This window comes from Oncorhynchus keta, chromosome 14, assembly GCF_023373465.1.
Source record: "Oncorhynchus keta strain PuntledgeMale-10-30-2019 chromosome 14, Oket_V2, whole genome shotgun sequence".
Taxonomy (NCBI): domain Eukaryota; kingdom Metazoa; phylum Chordata; class Actinopteri; order Salmoniformes; family Salmonidae; genus Oncorhynchus; species Oncorhynchus keta.
In genome coordinates this window covers 23,576,146-23,595,814 of record NC_068434.1, presented here as the reverse complement: position 1 = coordinate 23,595,814, position 19,669 = coordinate 23,576,146, and the positions used below count along the sequence as shown (strand labels likewise).

General features: G+C 42.8%; 3 protein-coding genes across 9 annotated transcripts in view; all 3 read left to right on the top strand.

Annotated features, from left to right (window-relative positions):
* Positions 1 to 5,050: 5,050 nt before the first annotated feature.
* LOC118393031 (keratin, type I cytoskeletal 18-like) lies at positions 5,051 to 15,777 on the top strand. Of its 4 annotated transcripts, none has more exons than XM_035785218.2 (10): positions 5,051 to 5,306; positions 5,464 to 5,501; positions 5,954 to 6,378; positions 6,660 to 6,742; positions 7,409 to 7,565; positions 8,677 to 8,841; positions 9,093 to 9,218; positions 10,261 to 10,478; positions 14,667 to 14,692; positions 14,839 to 15,777. In XM_035785218.2, exons 3-10 carry the CDS (start codon positions 5,971 to 5,973, stop codon positions 14,952 to 14,954), a joined length of 1,299 nt encoding a protein of 432 aa, XP_035641111.1. In that variant the 5' UTR covers positions 5,051 to 5,306; positions 5,464 to 5,501; positions 5,954 to 5,970; the 3' UTR covers positions 14,955 to 15,777. The 4 variants fall into 4 exon arrangements, with proteins under 4 accessions (XP_035641111.1, XP_035641110.1, XP_035641108.1 ...); XM_035785217.2 differs by having other exon boundaries at positions 5,052 to 5,306; positions 5,959 to 6,378; XM_035785215.2 differs by lacking the exon at positions 5,464 to 5,501 and having other exon boundaries at positions 5,062 to 5,306.
* A 1,858-nt stretch (positions 15,778 to 17,635) lies between these two features.
* LOC118393030 (UDP-glucuronosyltransferase 2A2-like) overlaps positions 17,636 to 19,669 on the top strand; it is a 30,001-nt gene continuing 27,967 nt past the window's right edge. Inside the window, exon 1 of one of the 2 annotated variants that reach the window (XM_052461372.1) lies at positions 17,636 to 17,767. The gene's annotated coding sequence lies outside the window, so the exon portion shown is untranslated. Of the gene's footprint in view, positions 17,768 to 18,294; positions 18,441 to 19,669 lie in introns of those variants that run through there. The other variant, XM_052461373.1, reaches the window with a different exon arrangement.
* The window catches only part of LOC127907242 (UDP-glucuronosyltransferase 2A1-like), a 21,181-nt gene continuing 19,147 nt past the window's right edge, over positions 17,636 to 19,669 (top strand). The window contains exon 1 of one of the 3 annotated variants that reach the window (XM_052461369.1): positions 17,636 to 17,767. The gene's annotated coding sequence lies outside the window, so the exon portion shown is untranslated. Of the gene's footprint in view, positions 17,768 to 18,294; positions 18,441 to 18,582; positions 19,051 to 19,669 lie in introns of those variants that run through there. The other 2 variants (XM_052461370.1, XM_052461371.1) reach the window with 2 other exon arrangements.

The following is a 19,669-nucleotide window of genomic DNA, read 5'->3' as shown; positions in this document are numbered from 1 at the left end:
GTGTAGCTTTTTTTAAGCATCAGAGAATATTTTTTGTTGGAACACTACAGTTGTACTTAAACCTCATATTTAAAGTATTTCTGGCATGCAGGGTTATTCATCGGCTGTTTTTGTGACACAAGACAGAAGAAATATCTACATGAAGGACGTTCAACCCCACTCTCTATTCTGGACCCGAACTAGCTGGATGGGGGCCAGTGGTTGAAAACCATCTACAAGGGCATAGTAGTTGACACACTCTATACATAGTAGAGCATCGCTGAGAGAAACACCTAACTTTGAGGCCAAGAGCATGCTGTTTATGAACATTATGTTGAGTTAGTTTACAAAAAAAAAAATAGTACATGTGTATTTTTGTTATATATGGGAAGGAGAAATGTGAAAATCATGGAGACTGTACACAAAGTAGTTTCTGAATGCTACAACATGAAACCCGTAGTATAATAAGCTCAGATTCTTACTATAGCACACAATACAAATACGCCTACACAAAGAAACATACACATATGCATTGAACATGAGGAGTAGCCTACCACTGAGGAAAACTAAGGAAATAGCTAACACAAATGATAAACTTTTACAACGCTCAAAGCCAACTGCCCACTTTGCAAAAATAAATATGAAACGTCAGCGTGAGTCAAAAATGTATTTATTTATCAGGGTGACAACAACTGTTAAAACTGTACAGCAGTACTTCTGTTTGATTAATGATTGCCTACACTCACTACCCTATAGTTCACTGTAACATTTTGGACGCATAACCCTGACTGTGGCTACTCTATTGTATTGTACTGGCAGGAAGGGGGGTGTAGAGACTGTGGACCAAGCATCTGGAAGACTAGCATATAGACTGTTTCCAAGCAGCCTTTTAGCTTACCGAATACACCCCTGCCCTCTCAGACATAGAATGAGAAATCAGTGTCTATATTCTTAACCAAGTTTAATTACGTATGTTTAGGCCTACAAATGATTTGATTTCTATTTTGCACTAAATTACTGAATTCAAATGCATCTACACTGAGTATACAAAACATTAAGAACACCTTCTCTTTCCATGACAGGCTGACCCCTTATTGATGTCACTTGTTAAATCCACGCTTCTAAGCAGGAATCAGGAGGATAGAATTATGGTCGGCTTTTCCAAATGGAGGGCGTGGGAGAGCTTTGCATGCACCACACACAGAGATGCATACAGATCTCTCCCCCACCCTCCTTTTGGCAAATCCGACCATAATTCTATCCTCCTGATTCCTGCTTACAAGCAAAAACTAAAGCAGGAAGTACCAGTGACTCGCTCAACACAGAAGTGGTCAGATGGCGCGGATGCTACGCTACAGGACTGTTTTGCTATCACAGACTGGCATATGTTCTGGGATTCATCCAATGACATTGAGGAGTATAGCACCTCAGTCATCGGCTTCATCAAAAAGTGCATTGACGACGTCGTCCCCACAGTGACCGTGCATACATATTCCAACCAGACGCCATGGACTACAGGCAACATCCGCATCAAGCTAAAGGCTAGAGCTGTCACTTTCAAGGAGTGGGACAGTAATCCGGAGGCCTATAAGAAATCCCCCTATGCCCTCAGACGAACCATCAAACAAGCAAAACGTCAATACAGGATTAAGATTGAATCCGACTATACAGGCTCTGACGCTCGTCAGATGTGGCAGGGCTTGAAAACTATTACGGACTACAAAGGGAAACCCAGACGCGAGCTGCCCAGTGATGTGAGCCTAACAGATGAGCTGGTAGGCTCGCGTAAAATGGCTTTTATGCTCGCTTCGAGGCAAGCAACACTGAAGCATGCATGAGAGCACCAGCTGTTCTGGATGACTGTGTGATAACGCTCTCAGTAGCCGATATGAGAAAGACCTTTAAATAGGTCAACATTCACAAAGCCGCGGGGCCAGATGGATTACCAGGACGTGTACTCAAAGCATGCGTGGACCAACTGGAAAGTGTCTTCATTGACATTTTCAACCCCTCCCTGACCGAGTCTGTAATACGTACATGTTTCAAGCATACCACCATAGACCCTGTGCCCAAGGAAGTCAAGGTAACCTACCTAAATGATTACAGCCCTGGAGCACTCACGTCAGTATCCATGAAGTGTTTTGAAAGGCTGGTCATGGCTCACATCAACAGCATCCTCCCGGATACCCTAGACCCACTCCAATTCGATTACCGCCCCAACAGATCCACAGATTACGCAATCTCAATCGCACTCCACACTGCCCTTTCCCACCTGGACAAAAGGAACAGCTATGTAAGAATGCTGTTCATTGACTACAGCTCAGTGTTCAACACTACAGTGCCCACGAAGCTCATCACTAAGCTAAGGACCCTGGGACTAAACACCTCCCTCTGTAACTGGATCCTGGACATCCTGACGGGCCGCCTCCAGGTGGTAAGGGTAGGAAACAACATGTCTGCCACGCTGATCCTCAACACTGGGGCCCCTCAGGGGTGTGTACTTAGTCCCTCCTGTACTCCCTGTTTACCCACGACTCCAACACCATCATTAAGTTTGCTGATGACACAACAGTGGTAGGACTGATCACCGACAACGATGAGACAGGCTATGGTGCCAGGACAACAACCTCTCCCTCAATGTGAGCAAGACAAAGGAGCTGATCGTGGACTACAGGAAAAGGCGGGCCGAACAGGCCCCCATTAACATCAACAGGGCTGTAGTGGAGCGGGTCGAGAGTTTAAAGTTCCTTGGTGTCCACATCACCAACTATCTATCATGGTCCAAACACACCAAGACAGTCGTGAAGAGGGCACAACAAAACCCTTTTCCCCTCAGGAGACTGAAAATATTTGGCAATGGTCCCCAGATCCTCAAAAAGTTATATAGCTGCACCATCGAGAGCATCCTGACATCCTGACTGGCATCATCGCCTGGTATGGCAACTGCTCGGCATCTGACCGTAAGGCGCTAAAAAGGGTAGTGCGTACGGCCCAATACATCACTGAGGCCAAGCTTCCTGCAATCCAGGACCCATAGAATAGACAATGTCAGAGGAAAGCCCATAAAATTGTCAGAGACTCCAGTCACCTAAGTCATAGACTGTTTTCTCTGCTACCGCACGGCAAGCGGTACCGGAGCACCAAGGACCAAAAATCTCCTTAACAGCTTCTAGACTCCATTAGACTGCTGAACAATTAATCATATGGCCACCGGACTATTACATTGACTCCCCCCTCCATTTGTTTTGTGCACTGCTGCTACTCGCTGTTTATTATCTATACATAGTCATTTCACCCCTACCTACATGTACAAATTGTATCTAACCTGTATCCCCGCACACTGACTCGGGAACCAGTACCCCTTATATATAGCCTTGTTATTGTTATGTTATTGTGTTACTTTTTATTATGTTTTCTTTTGTTTATTTGGTAAATATTTTCTTTACTCTTCTTGAACTGCACTATTGGTTAAGGACTTGTAAGTAAGCATTTCACGGTAAGGTGAGCAAGTATTCGGAGCATGTGACAAATAAAGTTTGGTTTGATTTGATGTGAAGGGGATGAGACAGGTTAAAGAAGGATTTTTAGCCTTGAGACACTTGGAACATGGATTGTGTACGTGTGCCATACAGAAGGTGAATGGACAAGGCAATAGATGTGTGCCTTTGAAAGGGGTATGGTAATAGTAGGTGCCAGGGGCACCAGTTTGTGTCAAGAACTGCAACACTTCTGGGGTTTTCAAGCGCAACAGTTTCCCGTGTGTATCAAGAATTGCCCACCACCTAAAGGACATCAAGCCAACTTGGCACAACTCTGGGAAGCATTGGAGTCAGCATCCCTGTTGAATGCTTTTGACACCTTGTAGAGTCTATTCCCCAACAAATTGAGGCTATTCTGAGGGCAAAATGGGGTGGGCGGGTGGGGGCGGGGGGGTAACTCAATATTAGGAAAGTGTTGCTAGTGTCTGGTATATCAATTTAAGTCTACTTTGCTATTTCAGAAAATGAATGTAGTTGCCTATAAATGCAATAGCTCCTTCTTACCACTGAATGGGGTGAAAGCACTGCCTAAGGCAGCTCCTATCAACATTTCATGTTGGGGATGTCAACAGGTATGTCTCCACTCCACTTATGCTCATCCAGACTACAGCTGTAAGAATTATACCATAACATTACAATCTTAATTATCCCAACCATTTGTTTATATATTGTTAATACCAACTTTGGATTTCCTCATGTGGTCAGGGTCCAGGTCTGTCAATATGAACAAGGTCCGTTTTAGTATCTGATGTGTTGGAAGTGGGGATGTTTCCCATAAGTAACAACTTCAAACTTGTTATTTCCCAGTTTGACTCAAAAAGCACATCTCTTTCATTGTTAAATGCAGATGTTGTTCAATCGGACAGTGTTTAGATATCAAAATAAGGACTGCACGAAGGCACAAAACCTAGACTTGCAATGCAAGGGTATGTCCATGTTTTTAGGCCAGAGCTCAGCCCCAAACCAAACTTAAACTTCCGCCCACCTCGGTACCATTTCTCAGGGGTTTTTCCTTTCTTTCCTTTCTCCTCACTCTCTCTCTCCATTGTCCCAGCTTCCTCCCTTCCTCCCTGCTCTCCCCAGCCCCTCGGCCCTCAGCCCATCCTCACATGGAACAGTTGTATCCGGTTACTCTGCATTGTGCTGCGGCTCAATAGGAGCCCTGTTCAGTGTGATAGTGAGTGTGTGTGTGTGTGTGTGTGTGATCACCCCTAGCTAAACTCTCCATTGTAGCTAATCAGGTCAGACAGGACAGTGCCTTTAAAGAGGATGCTGTTACTGTACTGAGATTGGAAGCATAACAGGCGGTAGAGACTGTCTGTGTGACTTCTCAGTTTGCCCTAGCATTATTGGTCCGTCATTGATGTGCTAGCATTGATTTTTAGTATAACATAAGTCTAATTAATATACGTCTATTGTATTATATAAAGTATTTCTGCCATGCTTGTTCAGTTGGTGGTGTATCATTACGATGATGGGATTTTTTGTAAACCTATTTGAGGGGATTATAATGATGATATATTTTATCTATCATGGCAAGACTTCAAATTTTGTACCCCTCTAGGGTGTCACATTGCGCTCTACTAGTGGATCCTTTCGATTGGATACATCCATGATGGCTCCGCCCAATACACATGTATTCTGAGCCAGTCCCTCGCGCCCTTCGGTGACACAGCCCAGCTCACCTGAGGATTCTCATATAGCCATAACAGTCACCTGACCATCAGGGTCGGAACCCATCACACCACAAACAGCTTTCACAGGACCTGCTTCAGCACACATTCATATGTAAGTACTTTTTTCTTTGAAGTTCTTTATTTTCCAAAAGTTTGTAAATAGATTATGGTTATGTATGTTGAACTTATTTCTGTTGTGTGACCTGAAATTGACAGTTAACAGGTTTTTTAGTGTTCGGTAAAGCACGGTTTTCTTTGTATTTTTTCAGTTCACACTGGGGAGGGGAGAGTTAAAACACAATTTACAGTAGGTCTGAAGCAGTGACATCTAGATGCTAAATTCATTTGTCTTGTGCAAAGAGATGGAGACTTCAGCGTCATGGATATTAGATGATTGGATGATTTCAAACATACTGTATTGTTCGCTAAAGCAATATTGACTGAGAGTCTATTGTGCACAATTGACATGAGACATTCAGAATATTATGAGTTTAGGTCTGAGCTCTGTGTGCTGTATGTTTCTATAATGACACAACACTGCATTTACAGTGGGTTTATAGTCCAGCTGCTATATGATTACAAATGACAGAATAGTTCAAACAGTGTGTTTTAGTCCTTCTCTACTCTGCTTAGTAGTGTGGTTAAGGTTATGGTTAGATTCGAATTCAGATTTTTAGGAGAGAAATGTAATAACTTTTGCCTTTTCAGCTTGGCCAGTTAGTGACAACTGACAACACTCTCTCCACCACTCTGCCCCAGCACAGCAGAAACGCACTATGTCCTCCACCTTCTCCATGCGCAGCTACTCAGCCCGCCAGCCATCCTTCTCCAGCATGTCTCTGAGAGACAGCAGTAGTAGTGGTGGCAGGAGCCGCTCCAAAGCCCCTGTCTCCTCCCTGTCCTATTCCAGCACCCTGTCCCTCTCCCGCTCCCTCTCCATGGGCAACGGGCTCAATGTCCTGGGCGCCCTCTCCTCCCTGAACGGCATGGGTGTGGGCGCCAGCGACAAGGAGACCATGCAGGGCCTGAATGACCGGCTGTCCAACTACCTGGACAAGGTGCGCTCCCTGGAGCGATCCAACGCTGAGCTGGAGCTCAAGATCAAACAACTGATGCTGGAGCGGGCCCCCAAAGGTCACGATATCGAGGGTATGATGGCCCAGGCTCACGCCATTGGACAGGAGGTCAGTGCCCACCTGGCCATAATGATGAATATGATATGTAATCAGCTAGTCAGTAATTGTGTATAGGTCACAATACCTGGGTACCCTTATTGTTTACATTGTGTAGTCCTATTCCACAAACGTCTCCTGTATGTGCCCTGCCATGCTCCTCAACTTTCTTCTTTCACGAGTACATCAGATCTGACTGCTGTCCTGCGATGAGACACTTTCAGATGTGTATCTATGTGCTTTAGTGTCTAACTTTAAAGTAAATGTGTTCCTTCCTTCCTGCTACTTCTCAGGTGAGAAAGAAGACCCTGGAGAATGCCCGCATCATGCTGGAGATTGATAACGCCAAGCTGGCCGCCGATGACTTCAGGGTCAAGTGAGTGCCAAACATAGAATTAGGAATTAGAATACTAGAATGGACATGAACCTTCTTATGATGGGATAAAGGTCAGCTATTTTGGTCAGGCAGTTGGTCAACCATGGTTTGCCAGTGCTTTCACCCCATTCCGGAACTTTTAGGGTTCATGACATAGCCCCTCTAGTAATTTAATAAGATCTCTTTGGTGCCAACACAGAGGGGCTTTTCTTTTACCTGCCTGTCTGTGAGATTCACATGGGAGTGCTAGACTACGTTGCACTTTGGATAAATAACCTCTCTGTCAGGCTGAGAAATAAGAGCCTGCTCCCACGGTACTCACAGACTGAAAGGAGGCCATCAGTTAGCACTGGCCATGATAGATAGATAGATAGGGTCAAGGAAACATCATCCATTTCAGAGGAATCTGTGGTTGGCAAGGTGAAGCACAAATCAAGAGGCGCCAGAGTTGTCTTTGTCAAGGTCCCTATGTATTCACAATGTACTGATGGTATACAGTCAAATGTTGGAATGCAGCAGTGCTCACAGAATGTGTAGATGTGTCTGCTGACCGAGGTATGGTTAAGTGTGTGTGTTTACCTGCGTGTGTGTGTCTGCATACCGGCGTGTGTATCTGTGTGTGTCCATGACTGTGTGCTATGCCTTTGTTACCATCCATTTGTGTAGATGGGAGGCTGAGGCCACACTGTGCCAGTCTGTAGAGAGGGACTGTCTGGCTCTCCGGAGGGCCAAGTCAGACCACGACCAGATCATAGCCACCCTGAGAGGAGACCTGGACAGCCTGAAGGAGGAGCTCTACTTCCTCAAGAAGAATCACGATGAGGTGAGAGCTCCGCTGCATGGGTCAAAACTGATGAGTCAATACTGATGGGTCAATACTGATGAGTAATTACACATCAACCTAATCACTTCACACGTTGTCAAACTGTTTTTGGTTCAGGGGAGGTTTGTTCCAGTGCACATACTCTTAAATATTAATTACATCCTCAAAAAAACATGAGGCTTCATATGGTATCCTTAAGGCATCTTGTTTTACTTCGTAAAATGTTTATTATTTCAGACAAATGGTGCTTGTTGGTACATGGGTAATTGTGTTCAAATTAAATATATATTCTCATTTGGTACGTGAATACAGTTTCATTCCCCCATGCATGTTGAATGTCACTGAAATATAATCATGGGTAGAATGACCACACCCTGTACTACTTGTAGTCTTTGAGTCTAGTGATACTATGATCATACAGACTACTGCACACACACACACACACACACACACACACACACACACACACACACACACACACACACACACACACACACACACACACACACACACACACACACACACACACACACACACACACACACACACACACACACACACACACACACACACACACACACACACACACACACATTACGTAAGCTCCACTAGCCACAGGGAGTGTGTGTGTTTGGACAGCCAGGTGTGGTGTCCAGGATGTGGCCAACAACTCAGGCTCCCTAGTAAAAATTATATCTCCCCCACACACACACAATATTACCTCTGAATAATTCATAATAATAATACATAATTTATTGGGTTCTTATATTTGTGCTAATTCACATATGTATAAGTGTATATTAACAGACAATAGAGTGTCAATGTTTCCATCAGACACCTTTTTAAGAGCTCACCTGGCTGCCTCCCCATAGAACCAGCAACAACACACTGACCTCAACTGTCACCTGACATCTGGATGTTAGTGTGTAGACATTGATTAGAACCTATCAGTATCAGCCATTACAGTTTTCCATTTCCAGGCCCACTGAATGTGTTTGTCTCTCTCCATCAGGGTTGGGGTCAATTCCATTCCAATTCTAACTCCAGTTTAATTCCTGAGGTGACTGCATTGAAATGGAGTTGACCCCAACTATGGTCTCTGTCCCTGTAGGAGATGGGCTCCATGAAGGCCCGTATGGCCAACGAGCAGGTGAATGTGGAGGTGGATGCAGCCCAGGGCCCAGACCTTGGGGCCATTATGGCTGAGCTGAGGAACCAGTATGAGGGCATTGCGCGTAAGAACAAGGAGGACTCAGAGACCTGGTACCTTAAGAAGGTCAGTGAGACATCTGACATGGTAATGATGAAGAACTCAGCTGAGCTCAGTAGGATGTCTACAGTATATCATCTGTGTTTGTGAACGTAGTACTGTATGTGGGTAGATGTACTTATGACTGCTGTGTGTATGCAACACTGCTGGTGCAATGGAATACTTATTCAGTGTCAGCCTGATTGTTTACTGTGTGTACATGTATGATATGTGTGTGTGTGTGTGTGCGTGCACTTGTGTGTGTGTGTGTTTTGCAGCTGGAGTCAGTGCAGTCAGAGGTAAAAGAGAGCGGTGAGGCGCTACGCTGTGCTCAGAGTGAGCTCAGCGAGAGACGCCGCTTCCTACAGGCCCTGGAGGGGGAACTGGACAGTCTGCGCAAACAGGTACTGCAGTAGTCCTTCAGCTGTCCAAACGCCACCTTCTGTCGACACGCCCCTTTCAGTCCAGACACACACGCTTCAGCTGTACAGACACAGCCCCTTTCTGTCCAGACACACCCCTTTCAACAGTCCAGACACACACCCTTTCTTTCTAGACACACCCTTATCTGTCCTCTACCATTTCCTCTGCCTCTACCAATGCTTTCTCCCTGATGAGAAGCAGGGTTGGGGTCAATTCATTTTGGATTTTGAGGATACTGAATCACTGGGCATCATTGTAAAATTAACCCTGTGGGAGGTGCATGGAAAAACACTGCTCAAATAGATTGAGTCATCCTCTCTTAGTGTGTTGCTTCACATCTGCATCTGTTTTGCCATTATAAAGAAACAGTGCTGCAGTGCACACAGTGAATATCTTCTGCTCTCCTGAGTGAATGGAGGTAAATGGAGGTCAATTCATCAATGTGTCAGGACCCAGACAGAGCCAGACAAATCAAGGTCATATCTGTGGCACTGTCAGTAACATGTGAGGGTAGATATATACATCCCACAGCAGCTCCAGATCTACATAGAGAAGGCGCTGGTTTGGAAAACAGATCCTGTGTGTTTGTTCAACCTGATAAAGAACCTAATGTCTCTATAAGCTGAAGAATGATGAGTGAGGATGACACTCCCTGGTCTTGCTGGTCAATTGGTGAGGGTTGACAGATGGTAAATTGATGAGCCAGGTGTGGAATTCGAGAGCCATATACAGACTGTGTAGTTCTACTCAGGAGCATATAACATGGCTGCTGTGTCTGTATATAATATTTGTGCGCCAGCTTGAAAAGTGATGAGCTAGTGCCAAGCTACAAAAATGTGGCAGCCATATTTGTGTATAACATAAGCATTACAGTGATGAGTGGTGTAGTGGTAAGACACTATCAGATTTCTAGCATGCCTGAGTATAAAATTAGCGCCTTAGCTTAGCGACGATCCCAACATCTAGCTAAACAAAGTAGGTTAACTTGGCTGCCCTGGCCTGTCCTGTCTGTTCCCAATGCAGGTGGGTGTGTTGGAAGAGAACCTGAGAGAGACAGGCCATAAGTATGCTCTGGAGATGGACAGTCTGCAAGCCATGCTGTCTCAGCTGGAGGAGGAGCTGTCCCAGCTGCGTCTGGACATGCAGCGCAACAAGACAGACTATGAACAGCTGCTCCGCATCAAGCAGAACCTGGAGCTGGAGATCGCCACCTACAGGAGACTGCTGGAGGGAGAGGAAGTGTGAGTCCCTCTATTGATTTATTTTAATATTTGTATTCATTTTTTAAGCTCAGATTTACACAGACATAATTATTATGAAGATTGACATTCCCTCACCTCCCTCACTGACATTCCCTCAGATTTGAACATAAATACAGTAAGATACTGGGAGAGAATTATTCTTCTTGGTATGAGTTATTTGGAAACAAGCCTGAGCCTTGGTGAACTGTCGTCTAATTCAGATGGTAAATGAGACAAGAGCCTGGTGACAATGCTACCACTGTATGTGTGACTTAGCTTACTTCCGTCATATGTACACTGAACAAAAACATAAACGCAACATGTAAAGTGTTGGTTCCATGTTTCATGAGCTGAAGTAAAAGATCCCAGAAATGTTCCATATGCACAAAAAGCTTATATGTCTCAAATTTTGTGCACAAATATGTTTAAAATCCTGTTAGTGAGCATTTTTTCTTTGCCATGATAATCCATCCACCTGACAGTTGTGGCATATTAAGAAGCTGATTCAACAGCATTACCATTACACAGGCACACCTTGTGCTGGGGAAAATAAAAGGCCACTTTAAATGTACAGTTTTGTCACACAACACAATGTCACAGATGTATCAAGTTTTGAGGGAGGGTGCAATTGGAATGCTGACGGAAGGAATGTCCAAAAGGGCTGTTTCCAGAGAATGTAATGTTCATTTCTCTACCATAAGCCAGAGATTGGTGGTCAAACATCATGTTCTAAAACATTGTTTTAGAACATTTGTCAAAATGTCCAACAGGCTTCACAACCGCAGACCACGTGTAAGGTGCCATGTGGGGAAGCAGTTTACTGACATCAATGTTATGAACAGAATGCCACATGGTGGCTGTGGGGTTATGGTATGGGCAGGCATAAACTACGGACAATGAACACAACTGCATTTTAGCGATGGCAATTTGAATGCACAGAGACACCATGACGAGATCCTGAGGCCCATTGTTGTGCCATTCCTCCGCCGCCATCACCTCATGTTTCAGCATGATAATGCACAGCCCCATGTCACAAGGATCTATACACAATTCCTGGAAGCTGAAAGTTCTTCCATGACCTACAGTTGCGGCCAAAAGTTTTGAGAATGACACAAATATTAATTTTCACAAGGTCTGCTGCCTCAGTTTGTTTGATGGAAATTTGCATATATTCCAGAATGTTATGAAGAGTGATCAGATGAATTGCAATTAATTGCAAAGTCCCTATTTGCCATGCAAATGAACTGAATCCCCCCCAAAAACATTTCCACTGCATTTCAGCCCTGCCACAAAAGGGCCAGCTGACATCAGGTCAGTGATTATCTTGTTAACACAGGTGTGAGTGTTGACGAGGACAAGGCTGGAGATCACTCTGTCATGTTGATTGAGTTCGAATAACAGACTGGAAGCTTCAAAAGGAGGGTGGTGCTTGGAATCATTGTTCTTCCTCTGTCAACCATGGTTTCTGCAAGGAAACACGTGCCGTCATCATTGCTTTGCACAAAAAGGGCTTCACAGGCAAGGATATTGCTGCCAGTATGATTGCACCTAAAACAACCATTTATCGGATCACCAAGAACTTCAAGGAGAGCAGTTCAATTGTTGTGAAGAAGGCTTCAGGGTGCCCAAGAAAGTCCAGCAAGCACAAGGACCATCTCGTAAAGTTGATTCAGTAGCAGGATCGGGGCACCACCAGTACAGAGCTTGCACAGGAATGGCAGCAGGCAGGTGTGAGTGCATCTGCACGCACAGTGAGGCGAAGAGTTTTGTAGGATGGCCTGGTGTCAAGGAGGGCAGCAAAGAAGCCAATTCTCTCCATGAAAAACATCAGGGACAGACTGCAAAAGGTACAGGGATTGGACTGCTGAGGACTGGGGTAAAGTCATTTTCTCGGATGAATCCCCTTTCTGATTGTTTGGGGCATCCGGAAAAAAGCTTGTCCGGAGAAGACAAGGTGAGCGCTACCATCAGTCCTGTGTCATACCAACAGTAAAGCATCCTGAGACCATTCATGTGTGGGGTTGCTTCTCAGCCAAGGGAGTGGGCTCACTCATAATCTTGCCTAAGAACACAGCCATGAATAAAGAATGGTACCAACACATCCTCCAAGAGCAACTTCTCCCAACCATCCAGGAACAGTTTGGTGACGAACAATGCCTTTTCCAGCATGATGGATCACCTTGCCATAAGGCAAAAGTGATAACTAAGTGGCTCGGGGAACAAAACATCGATATTTTGGGTCCATGGTCTGGAAACTCCCCAGACCTTAATCCCATTGAGAACTTGTGTCAATCCTCAAGAGGCGGGTGACAAAAAAACCCCCACAAATTCTGACAAACTCCAAGCATTGATTATGCAAGAATGGGCTGCCATCATTCAGGATGTGGCCCAGAAGTCAGGATGTGGCCCAGACAGCATGCCAGGACGGATTGCAGAGGACTTGAAAAAGAAGGGTCAACACTGCAAATATCGACTCTTTGCATTAACTTCATGTAATTGTCAATAAAAGCCGTTGACACTTATGAAATGCTTGTAGGTTAGATTACTCGTTGGTTATTACTGCATTGTTGGAACTAGAAGCACAAGCATTTCGCTACACTCGCATGAACATCTGCTAACCATGTGTATGTGACAGACAAATAAAATTAGATTTAATTTAATTTAATTATACTTCAGTATTCCATAGTAACATCTGACAAAAATATCTAAAGACACTGAACAGCAAACTTTCTGGAAATTAATATTTGTGTCAGTCTCAAAATTTTTGGCCATGACTGTACATATTTAACAGACATGTCACCCGTTGAACATGTTTGAGATGCTCTGGATTTACAGCTTGTTCCAGTTTCCGCCAATATCCAGCAACTTCGCACTGCCATTGAAGAGGAGTAGGACAACATTCCACAAGCCAATGGCAGTCACGCCCCAACCTTTAAAAAAAACAATTTTAAGGCGGTATTTTCACGTCCGGATGAAAAGCGTGCCCAAAGTAAACTGCCTGCTACTCAGGCCCAGAAGCTAGGATATGCATATTATTAGTAGATTTGGATAGAAACCACTTTGAAGTTTCTAAAACTGTTTGAAGATGTCTGTGAGTATAACAGAACTTATTTGGCAGGCGAAACCCCGGGGACAAACAAACAAACATCCAGGAAAAACATTTTTTGAGGTCACTCTCTTTTCAATGTGTTTTCTACGACGATCTGTATTTCTAAGGCACTTGCTTGCAGTTCCTATCGCTTCCACGAGACGTCAACAGTCTTTAGAAATTGGTTGATGTTTATCCTTTGTGTAATGAAGAAGTAGGGCAGTTCAGAACGAGGGTTGAGTGAAGTGTACTGTTTGTTAGAGGCGTGCGACCTGAAAGCACGCTCCACTTTGTTTTCGTCCGGTATTGAACACAGTTTATCCTGTCTTAAATTGTATCAATTATTTACGTTAAAAAATACCTAAAGTTGTATTATGAAAGTTGTTTGAAATGTTTGGAACAAGTTTACATGTAATTTACTAGATATTTTGTAGTCATGTGGCGCGAGTTGGAACCAGTGTTTTTCTGGATCAAACGCGCCAAATAAATTGACATTTTGGGTATATAACGACAGAATTTATCGAACAAAAGGACCGTTTGTGATGTTTATGGGATATTTTGGAGTGCCAACAAAAGAAGATCTTTAAAGGTAAGGCATAAATTATATCATTATTTCTGAGTTTTGTGTCGCGCCCGGCGGGTTGAAATATGAATGTCATGTGTTTGTTTTGTGGGGTGCTATCCTCTGATAATCGCATGGTTTTCTTTTGCCGTAAAGCCTTTTTCAAATCTGACACATTGGCTGGATTAACAACAAGTGTAGCTTTAATTTGATGTATTGCATGTGTGATTTCATGAAAGTTTAATATTTATAGTAATTTAATTGGAATTTGGCGCTCTGCCATTTCACCGGATGTTGTCAAATCGATCCTATAACGGGATTTGATCCCTAAGAAGTTTTAAAGGTATCTGTGGCCAACAGATGCATATCTGTATTCCCAGTCATGTGAAATCTAAAGATTAGAGCCTAATGAATTTATTTAAATTGACTGATTTCCTTATATGAACTGTAACTCTGTAAAATCTTTGAAACTGTCGCATGTTGCATTTATATTTTTGTTCAGTGTAAGTAAACTGTGTTTTATTGATTTGACTTTCAGGATCAAGGAAATGCCTCCAACTAAAAGTAAGTACATTGTCAGATAATTTCTTCTCTAACCTCTATCCCAGCCTTTAATATCCTGGCAGCCATTTTGTGCCACACACCAGCTATTACAGTGTACTAGTGCTGATAAGTGGAAACTGAAACTGTGGATCTGTTCTGTGTTACAGAGGAGCCCGAGGTGAGGACCAGGAAGATCGTCAAGGTGGTCACCCAGACCATGATCAACGGCAGGGTAGTGGAAGAATCCAGTGAGGTGGAGCAGATCAAAGACAGCAAGAAATAAGATAATCAGCTCCATTCGTTTATATCTTCATTATCTTCCTCTTTATCACATACACAGAGCCTTGGCCCTGCACATTCTAGTTGAAATCACAAATTTGTAAAAGAATGCTTTTTAATCTACAAACAAGGACAGTCTGAGTCGACTAAGGAGATGTTCGACCACCAATCTCTGGACATGCAGTAACTGGAGACTAAAATGTGGGAAATGTGTGGGGTCAATGTATAATCAATATTGGGAATATATCATTTTGGGGTTTATTTGGGAAATAGTAAACAATAGTAGGCTAATTGTGGACTAGAAGTGTGTCTGTTTTTATATGAGCGGGAGAGCATGAGAGATCCCTTCAACATTCTACTTTACATTAAGTTCTTTACGGCATATAGTAACTTTGCAACTATGCTGTACATTCACCAACATGTAATTATGCCTATATTGTAGCTGCAGATAAATTTAATGACTGTATTGTAATGAAAGGAAACTCTCTGTTAGCAGTAGTTACAAAGTGGAATACAACTAAAAGTAAGTACATTGTCAGATAATTTCCATACGGAATTGTATTAAATATAATATATATATATATGAAAAAACCTGTAATCAGCTACTGTATATATTTGCTAAGCAGCTGAGGTACTGAGGTCACTGAAGCACTGTATATAACAGGATGCCTCCTCCGCTCACATGTATCAATCTACCCTAAGTATGCAAATCTCTATGGATAATCCGCAACATCATATTTACAGTATGGAGGCTTATTTCATGACAGTCATTTGACGACTGTGTAGAGTATAGTCTATTGACAATATTAAATATTCCTGTCATGTTCTCTTATATTGTTAAATGATACAGTGGGCCGCTGACATACATTTTCACAATACAAAGACTATGACATAGTGTCAGTGGTCATATGAACCAGGAGGGTTTAGTGCAGCAGAATAAAGAGAAATTATCAGGGGGAATAGCGGCACCAAAAATACACATATGCGAGTCACATCCATGTTCAACATGAAAGTACATTTTTCCAACAGGAACTGTTATTGTGAGTTGGAGAGAGATATTATTTTTAACGTTATATGCCACACAAAAGATTATGAATGGCTTTGTCTCACAGTCATACTTTTGAAGAACAACTGAATGGAAGACGAGACAACATCATGGAGGGGCTGTGGTTACTCAAGGCATTCATTTATGAGGTCACACACACCAGCGTGCAGGTGTAGGTCAGACTGCCCAAAGAGTCAAACGAAACAAACTTTATGAATTTCTGAGCACCTCCAAGACGTATGAAACCTACTTGGTCTACTTACTTTAGACAGAAAAAAAAGTAGAGAGGTTGGTCGGGGAGGCTGGGTAAGCGCAATCAGTGATCGTCTCGCAATCCAAAGGTTGCGTGTCAGTGATAACTAGAGCATTGTAGCTAACCTTTCCCCTTATTCTAAACTGAACCCATTTCACCTAATCTGCTACGTAAATTATCCGAACCTTTGTCATTAGTTCCCCTAAATGCCAACGCAAATTCTCCCTGTAATTCCCACCCACGCACACACAAAGACACAGACAAAGATTTACAAATATATGAGCAAACAGGTGCAGTTCAAACAATAAATATCTTTCTTCCAAAAAAGGAATAAGAAGAACAGTGACTGGCACCAAAACTCAGTTAATTCTGTGCTTTCATATCATGTCAACGATGTACAGTATATTACCACATCACTGTCTGACAATTCTGCAACACAATCCTGGAAACTCCCTGTGAAATATGAAAGTAGTTTGCACAACAACCCTATTGGGGGTGTAAATTGATACATCTGTTGCAGTTGCATCTGTCGGTGTTGTGTGGGAATAGTGCAGGTAGTGTGTCCTCATGGAACCACCATTATGCAGAATAACTCTGGTGAATGCTTTTAAGTAGCCTGTATTCTTTTGTATGAGAGGACTGCCCCCCTGTGGCCAAGTCTGACAAGTAATATTTACGGCTCAGTTCAAGAAAACGTGCATGTTGTTTCCCTGCAGTACTGTAACTATTTTTCCCATGGTCAAATAAAATCTAAGAATTAACACTAAAAACCTCATAGCATTTAAACTACTACTACTACTACCACCATGTAGACACCCTTAGCAATGTTTTCAGTGTCTTTATATAAATGACTGCCTGTCTGTGCGCACACTTTTTATTCTGAAAAGTGTAGATGCTTCCACACTTTTCAGAATAAAAAGTGTGCGCACAGACAGGCAGTCATTTATATAAAGACACTGAAAACATTGCTAAGGTGTGTTGAAAACAGACCGTAATATCCATGAATTATGGCCCATAATAGTTATTGTATCACATCTGACTGTATTCAAATGACATGGATATCAAACCAAATTTGCAGTAGGCTGCATAGAGTACTAAAGAGAATGACATACATGACCAGCCTTGGACCCACTATCTGGACCAATTCCAATTTTAGTTTTTCAAACAGATTTGTTAATTATTTTATTTCAGTTTACTAAACAGTTTTTTCATGATTAGTTTCAATTTAAGTTTCCATTTTAGTTCACTATAACAATGTTGAACTAATGACCATTTCCTAATACATAACAGGGAGCCAACACATAAAAGCCTTACGCAATTACAGGGGTGTTATTACGCTGCATGTCAGAATTTGTGAACTTTGAACAAGAGAACACAGATTAGTTGTGGCAGCATAAATTAGGTTACTCCAGCTCAAAGCCACAGGACTACTTTCACTGTTTGCAAACTGCTGTTCAGGGGGGGTTGGCCAAACATCACTTTGGATTTAAGGCTCCTTGCAGACTGTTTTTTTGGGGGGGTAAGTGTGTATGTGAATAAAATCTAGTCTAAAGTAACAGTTAAAGTAGTGGAATATCGGAATAGTTAAACCTGTTGTTGAAACAGTTTCTGATCTCAGTATCTGGTGTTGAAAACATAGCATCATCAGACCTACAACGTTCTCAGATGAACCCATTGGAACTCATATCGATCTATGTTTACAGAGAATTATAGAATACCTATAAACTTATATAGAAGAACTATAAACTTGACTAGATTCAATAGCCTTTACACAACATAAATGTCTAACATCTCAAGAAGCATCCTCCACAAACATGTGTAGTTATACAAACCCATATAAAACTCAGCATCACCATTCAAATTAGATTAACTTCTTTGATTGAATATTTTCAGTGAGGTCTAACAAAGCTTTCTGTAAGGTATGTAAATAAAATAATTGTTTTTAAAGAGACGTTGTCAGAGTAGCTCCCATCCTATACATATTTTGTGGTGCATCTGGGTTTTGTCAGTGGAAACAATTGTGTCACGGAACAAGCAAGCTTTATCCAGACATAGAGAGAACTTGCACAACTTTAGAAGTAATGTGCCTGAAGGCTTGACAATGACTGGGAGAATTGTGACAGCATTGGAAGACTTCATAGCATTACACAGTGCCTCTACGTTTTCAATTGAACATTGACTACTTATTTACAGTAAGTGTAAAGATTTTTATTGTGTACATTTTTTTGTTGTCAAAAATGGTATTTCGTTAACTAACACTCGCACTGACTCTTTCCCCCTTACTAGCTCTGACTTTGCTGATAGCTACTTTATTGAGGAAAATGTTACTTACTAGGACTGTGATATGTGAAGAAAGAACTCTCCGGGAAAAAGAAAGGTATAAGTGTATGTTTCATGATTCACTACTCATGGTGTGATTGTGGTAACGTGCAGTAGAGGAACTCACGTCCATTTGTTCTCCCAATCTGGAATAAATCACCATCAAATGCTGACTGCATTACCTTCTGAGATCATTTCTTCGGTCATCGTCACGGCCGTGTATATTACCCCCAAGTCGACACTGTGACGGCTCACAAGGAACTACACTGGACTTTGTGCCAACTGGAAACCGCATATCTTGAGGCTGCATTTACTGTAACGACAAGACAGCCTACAGGCAAGAGGTTAAGACCATGGTGGAGTGGTGCCAGACAAATAACACCTCCTTCAATGTCAACAAAACGAAGGAGCTGATCGTGGACTTCAGGAGACAGCAGAAGGAGCACACTCCCATCCACATCAACAGGACCCGTAGTGGAGATGGTGAAAAGCTTCATGTTCCTTGGCATGCACATCACTGACAATCTGAAATGGTCCATTCTTACAGACAGTGTGGTGAAGAAGGCGCAACTGCGCCTTTTCAACCTCAGGAGGCTGAAGAAATTCAGCTTGGCCCCTAAGACTATTACAAACTTCTACAGATGCACCATTGAGAGCATCCTGCTGGACTGTATCACCGCCTGGTACAGTAATTTCACCATCCTATACCGCAGAGCTCTCAAGAGGGTGGTGCGGTCAGCCGAACGCATTACTGGGGGCACACTGCTGTGTCACAGGAAGGCCAAGAAGATCATCAAGGACCTCAGCCATGACCTGTTCATCCCGAGACAGTACAGGTGCATTAAAGCCGGGACCAAGAAAATTACAAAACAATTTCTATCTCCAAGCCATCAGACTGTTAAATAGTCACCATTAGCCGGCATCTGCCCAGTACTCTTCCCTGGACCTTAGTCACTGTTAACAGCCAGCTACCACCTGGTACTCTACCCCACACCTTAGAGACTGCTGCGCTATGTACATAGACATTAAACAATGGTCACTTTAATAATGTCTGCATACTATTTTACCCACTTCATATGTATATACTGTACAGCGCCTTCAG

What these genes read in the sequence shown, in the direction of transcription:
- LOC118393031 (XM_035785218.2), top strand. Translation starts at nt 5,971, where the DNA reads ATGTCCTCCACCTTCTCCATGCGCAGCTACTCAGCCCGCCAGCCATCC. An exon ending in CTGCTGGAGGGAGAGGAAGT is followed by an intron (nt 10,479 to 14,666) that starts GTGAGTCCCTCT and finishes TTTGACTTTCAG; the next exon opens with GATCAAGGAAATGCCTCCAA. An exon ending in GGAAATGCCTCCAACTAAAA is followed by an intron (nt 14,693 to 14,838) that starts GTAAGTACATTG and finishes TCTGTGTTACAG; the next exon opens with AGGAGCCCGAGGTGAGGACC.